This window comes from Copadichromis virginalis, linkage group LG23 (genome assembly GCF_057382275.1).
Source record: "Copadichromis virginalis isolate Kocher_CV1m ecotype Utaka linkage group LG23, C_Virginalis_male_GT1.1, whole genome shotgun sequence".
Taxonomy (NCBI): Eukaryota; Metazoa; Chordata; class Actinopteri; order Cichliformes; family Cichlidae; genus Copadichromis; species Copadichromis virginalis.
This window is the reverse complement of record NC_140639.1, coordinates 24492147-24498147: the sequence shown is the minus strand read 5'-3', so window position 1 is coordinate 24498147 and position 6001 is coordinate 24492147. Positions and strand designations below refer to the sequence as shown.

General features: G+C 41.3%; 1 protein-coding gene across 1 annotated transcript; it reads right to left on the bottom strand.

The window, feature by feature from the left end:
- Positions 1-2011: 2011 nt before the first annotated feature.
- Positions 2012-4098, bottom strand: LOC146680946 (uncharacterized). Its single transcript, XM_085449267.1, has 3 exons — positions 3318-4098; positions 2856-3172; positions 2012-2647 (listed from the first exon to the last, which is right to left on the bottom strand). Exons 1-3 carry the CDS (start codon positions 4055-4057, stop codon positions 2292-2294), a joined length of 1413 nt encoding a protein of 470 aa, XP_085305393.1. The 5' UTR covers positions 4058-4098; the 3' UTR covers positions 2012-2291.
- Positions 4099-6001: the final 1903 nt, after the last annotated feature.

The following is a 6001-nucleotide window of genomic DNA, read 5'->3' as shown; positions in this document are numbered from 1 at the left end:
CAGCTAACGTCGTTAGCCTGATTTTGTTTTGTACTTTCCTGCTCATTTCTAAATCCATAATTCAAAATACCAGCAGAAAATGTGGGGCGTGAATAATTAAGTCGTGAGAAGGAACTTGTGCAAAAAGTGTGGCATGCATGGAGGGAAAGAGATCGTTTTCACATCTGAGGTTAGCTACTGACAGAACAGTCCGATCCCAATGCCCCCCACCCCCGGGGTTTCGCTTGAGCTCCTCTACACCCAAATGAGTTATTTATCAGGTTTCACACCAGAGATAAATATACAACCTGCGTCAGGTGCAAATACGCTGATTCGGTGCACAGGATTTAAAAGTCACGCTGTGCTGCGAGGCCGTCTGCGGTGAAGGTGAGGCTCGGGAAGTGGCGCTAATGTATCTGGGAAGAAGTGGTGTCATGGGTTCAGTGTCAGCTCATATTTTACCGGTTTGGCTCAAGGCCAGACAAGTTTCGTATGGCGGAGGGATCGGAGGAGGGATAATGACTGCTGAGTCAATCAGCGCGAGCCGAGCTGCTGTTAGGTCAAAGTCACAGCACGGGGAGAACATGAAAGGGGGGAAGCTGCTGCGCCGCTCGGGCTTGGCTCAGCCTTGCGCACTGACGTAATGACATTAGGTGTTGCATTGCTGTGATGACACCTAAAAAACAGGCTTGGTATCACAGTGAATTTTACATCACTGAGACGATCCCGCCGACGCGGGGCTTTGTTGTGGCCTGCTTTCGCTGTGTGGCGCTTAGGATTAAGCATTCCGCTCCGTTTCACAGGTAATGACATGCCTCCGTTATCACCAGGCCTTTATTTCAATAAGAAATCATCCATTATTTAGCTCCCAACCTCTCTGCCCTGTTCGCCTTCTCCCGCCTTCCTTTCCCTTTCCGCCTGCCTCCCCTTGGATCGGGGCACCCCACTGATTCCTCACTTCAAGGACGAACGTGGCGGAGAGGAGAGGAGTCGACCCAGTCACCAGACAACCTCTCAGAAGAGAGAGGGAGCGCACACACACAAGGCTCTCAGAAGAAATGCGAAAAATGTGTGACCCAAATATACATTGCTTTGTACTCTGGTTCAAAGTTTCCTGTCCTCTCTACCAAACATTCAAGGAGAAGGAAAAAACACAACAATGAATAAATCATACACCGACTGAAACCTACTGTAGTCGTGTTCCTGAAGAGAGAAGGGGAGGAAGAGGGAGAGAGAGGGAGGCAAGGTGGGAGAGCGACAAAGACGCAAAGAGAGTGGAGAGGAGAGCGAGAGACCGAGAGAGAGTTGAAAGTGAAACAGAAAGAGCAAACACCTCTTTGGTGTTTTTGATGGCACTCTCTTATGGAACATGGTATTTCTTGATTTACTCTTAAATCCATCATCAGTCGAGCTAATAATTCGACTTAAGTGCTGCTCTGAAGCAATAGATCACATAAACCAGGCGCCGTCCCCTGTGAACGCTCAAATTACACGAACCAAACCGTCGGAGAGCCTATTAACCAACTTCAGACTTTGATTCAAAGCGCCATTTTTTTATTGCTATAACGTCTCAAATTAACCGATTACTTTGATATCGTGGGGCCGCTCGAGACTCATTTTTGGTTAAGAAACGGCAAAAGAAAAAGCTGGCGAATAAAAGTCTGTGTGTGTAAAAATGCTGAATCCCTTTAGTATTGGAATGACACGAGGCTTTTTCTACAGATTAAGAAAGCAGTGTTAAGCCTTTTGCTGCACTCATTAGGGACTTCCAATTTAAAAGGAAAGGTTGGGGCTTTTAAATTTGGGGTAATACCCAACTGTTTTTAAAGGGGGACCTATTATGATTTTCTATTTTCTATAACACATACACTGTTATAAGCAGAGGTGGAAAGAGTACTCAAAATTTGTACTCAAGTACAAGTACTGTTACACTGGTTAAATTGTACTCAATTACAAGTAAAAGTACTGGTGTTAAAAAAATACTTGAGTAAAAGTACAAAGTACTGTTCTCAAAAACTACTCAGAGTATTAATTACTTTTTAACAGACTGATGTTTTATTCTGTTGTCAATAGCAGGCATTCAACTCGATTCACCAGTATAAATATTTATGTTCAAAGCACATTTTTCAGATGAACAAGGTATAGAAAGGTAACTTGTTTTGTAAATAAATGTAGATATAAAAGGAGGAATTTTGTTTGTTAAAACAATGACAAAAATGTTTCTGAACATGCGTAGAACCATTTAAACTTTTCCCCATACACTGAACAACAGGCAGGTAAGTGTCTTAAAGTCTTAGCATTTCTTTCACACTTTACTTTCTGAACCTTTTGTTCAGTTTCAGCAAGAGCTGGTTTTCTAAATTAACAGAGGCAATCCGACTTCGTTTGGCAGTGAAGAGTAGACCAGCACAGCTAAAAAGTCGTTCACACGCAGCAGAAGCAGGCAGAGCTGTGTTCAGTTTAAGAGAGAGGTTTTTGATGGCTGAGAAGGAGTGCAGCAGCTCCATGGTGTCTGTGGCACAAGCAAGATAACCATCAAGCTCAACTGCACTTTGCAGCCTTCTGGAGATTGGTCTGGAGAAGAATTCATCTTCATCAGATGACTCTCTTTGCTGATCCTCACTCTCATGCTCTGTCGTTTCAAGATGTTGTTTGATGTATGTCAAGGCTGTAATTGCAAGTAGATAACACAATTTTGTTATTTACATTTCAGTGATTATTCCTGAACACAAATTTAAAATCGGCAAATTCTCAAAAAGGATTGTTTAGTATTCAGGACAGACCATCAATAACTTACAATGTATTAGGTGAAATACTCACTTAAGCATGTGTTCAAATGTAAAAATACACAAAAATGGGATCACATGAATCCTTACCAGCCTCTGTTACATCTGCTCTGTCAGTCCAGGAAGTCTTGAACTTGGGTAAGAGGACTGCAGCTGCAGCCAACTCTGGATCCTCCATCATCGCTCCAAAACGCTTTTGAAGGCCATTTTGCAGGGCTCTGATGAGTGGCACGCATGTCTTGCTTGATGTCTCCAGCCTGCTAAGTTTGGACAGTAGTTGTTGGATTACTGGCAGGAGCCATCCCATAAAGGAAGTGGACTCAGACTGAAGGATGTTTGAAGCTTTCACCAGTGGCTTCATGGTGGTACAGTACTCCCTTAGGAATGCAACTTCTGCAGGACTCAACCTGTAAGACACAACAACAAAACCCACCATGACTATAATAGGGATCTTCTGATTTAATATTAAGAGTCTGCTCACGTTTTTAACCATCCATTAAGGAAAATTCACAAAATTTGAAACCATATTGGTAGGTGTCCAATTTTACTCACATTTTCACCTTGAACTCCTCACAAATACTCCTGATGGCATCTTCCCCCTTCTCATCAATGATGCGTATTATCCTTTCAATGGCAAGGTAGGTTGAATTCCATCGTGTTGCATTGGGACGAATGATCTGTAGCTCACACTTGTCCTCTACCACTTCATTAGCCAAATGAGATCGGCCAGTTTTGTTCCAAATGGCCTGGCATTTTGCAAAGGTTGCACGGGAGAGCCTCTTGTAGGTTTCATTCATGCTCTCTGCTAGGGCAGCATCAGTTGTTGCCACAAGGTTTAGCAGGTGACATGCACATCGCTGATGAGGCGGAAGTTGATACTCCAAACCAGAGTCTTCATCAAGAATTGCACTTGCCTCATGGTAGTCCCTATGGTCAGTCAGGTCAATAGTTTCTGGGTCTGCTTCATCTTCATCTTCATCTGCATCATTTTGTGCCCCAAACATGTGGAAGGCCTTGACAAAGTTGGATCCACTATCAGTTGTGGTTCTTACAACTTTGCCTCTAATCTTGTATTGGCAATGGATATCATCAAGCGCACCAACAAGCATGTCAAATGTGTGAGACCCTCTCAATCTTTTGCATGCTAGTGCTGCAGATCTTCTTTCCAGGGACGCTTCCTCTATCCAATGGCATGTGACTCCAAGGTAACTTTTCTGATGAGCTGACCAACAATCAGTAGTGGTAGCAACAAATTTGACTTTATCCAATGCTGCAACCAAAGTCATCTTCATGTGATCAGCAGCTTCACAGATTCTGGCACGGACAGTGGGTCTGGAGAGGACTTTGGCTTAACCAATTCTTTGAAAGATGGCTGTTCTACCACTGCAAATGGCTGTAGACCCTCACATATGAAATTGATGACAAGCTTGTCAACAGTTGCTTGTGGAACATGTTTGTTTGCAGCTCTCAACATCAGGTCTGGTAACTTGGCTTGTGTATTTGCTGAGAGCTTGTTTGGTGTGGCTGTGGTCTTTCGCTGTCGAGATGTTGATGCCACAGTGATATTGTACTGCTCAGTCTTCGATGGATGTTTCCTCTGTAGAGATAAATATTATCATACGTCAGGTTCATACATTACTTCATAACATCACTGTGATTAACACTAAAAGAAAACACATTTTTAAAACATTATTCAACTAGACTTGAGCTAATCTTTGATTGTTGAGCATAGTATAAAAGAGTGGTGAATTGGTCAAATTTTGCAGATATATTGCTGTATTTATTCACAAGTGTAAACCAATTTTGAACGATCATTGCAAAAAACATGAATTTCTGTATACATTCTAAGTTCTGTAATATGTATACTATCTGTAAAAAGAGTATCGACCAATGTATCAGTATCTAAATTTTTAACTCCTTTTTATCAGTATCACCCTAAAGTTTTCAGTATTAGTCAGGTCCTAAAAATACTAAGAGAGCAAAATATGTGTATCTAGCAAATCTAATTTAAGAAAAGGGATCACATACACAAAAATGCTGCCCATACAGCTAACAAATAAAACCAATCCACATTATGTTCTTTAAAAAAAGATATCATATTGGGAAACATATAACCCTACTGATTAAGAGCCATGTCACTATGATAGACCTATATCAGGCCAATGATACTGATCAACTGATCCATCAATCGGGCTCTGGTACATGTCAGCTGAGAGCTGGAAGATTAATTTGAGATGCAGCTCAGCACTGTGTTCAAGTTTGTTTGTTTTTTTGTTTGTTTGTTTTTTTAAATAGGCCAGCTGATTGTAGGCCTGTGAGTTTTAAATGACTACAAGTTTAATTTATTGTAATGACGGTGGTTATCCAAATAATAAGCTAAAACATTCCTACGAATTGTAGCTCAATTATGCATGCACACACGCACATTAGCTAGCTCCGTCTTATTTTAATATCAGGCTAACCAATGGCGGTGACAATATCTTAGCCAAACTAGTAACCTTAACACACATGAAAAATAAGAAAGCAATATCATACACGTATAGTTGTAAAACCTCTTACCTCAATGTGTTTTTTTAGATTAGATGCTGAAGTCTTGTAAGCTGAAATGACTGTAGAGGTCAAACAAAGTTTGCACTGCATCTGGACGCTGTCTCCTTTTCTTCCTCTGTACACGAAAAATTCCTCCAGGTATGGCCACGGGCACGCGTCCTCCGTCTTTTCTACGTCGTTTTCATGGTTGACAGTGTTGTCCTCTGTCTCCATTTTGGCTTCTTTGTCTCCAAATCTTTCGTCTATAAAGTAGTTTATACTCCACCATTTAGCACCTCCAGACACCTGTGCCTGCTGCTGCAGCGGAGTTTATTCTTTGCTTACGTCTTAAATTGGCGCGGTTGCGATTGCACGGCCTTATTGGCTGCAAAAATGCAGACGAAAGGTTTGAATATTAATTCAAATTGTGGGCGTACTCAGTAGTGACTTTTGATTTTATAAGTAGCGAAGTAGATTACATGGTGTAAGTTGTACTCAAGTATGAGTAAAATTACACACTTGAAAAATTACTCGTAAAAGTACAAGTACCCAAAAAATGTACTTAATTACAGTAACGTGAGTATTTGTAATTCGTTACTTCCACCCCTGGTTATAAGTGTGCATCAGGTCATTATATGTACAACTAAATCCCAAAAGCAAAAGCTCAAGCTTCAAACTGCACTAAACACTCGGTTTCAGGTATTTTT

Coding starts and splice junctions, on each gene's coding strand:
- LOC146680946 (XM_085449267.1), bottom strand. CDS start 4,057: ATGAAGATGACTTTGGTTGCAGCATTGGATAAAGTCAAATTTGTTGCT. Junction 3,173..3,317: donor GAGGAGTTCAAGGTGAAAAT/GTGAGTAAAATT, acceptor TGTGTCTTACAG/GTTGAGTCCTGCAGAAGTTG. Junction 2,648..2,855: donor AGCAGATGTAACAGAGGCTG/GTAAGGATTCAT, acceptor TTGCAATTACAG/CCTTGACATACATCAAACAA.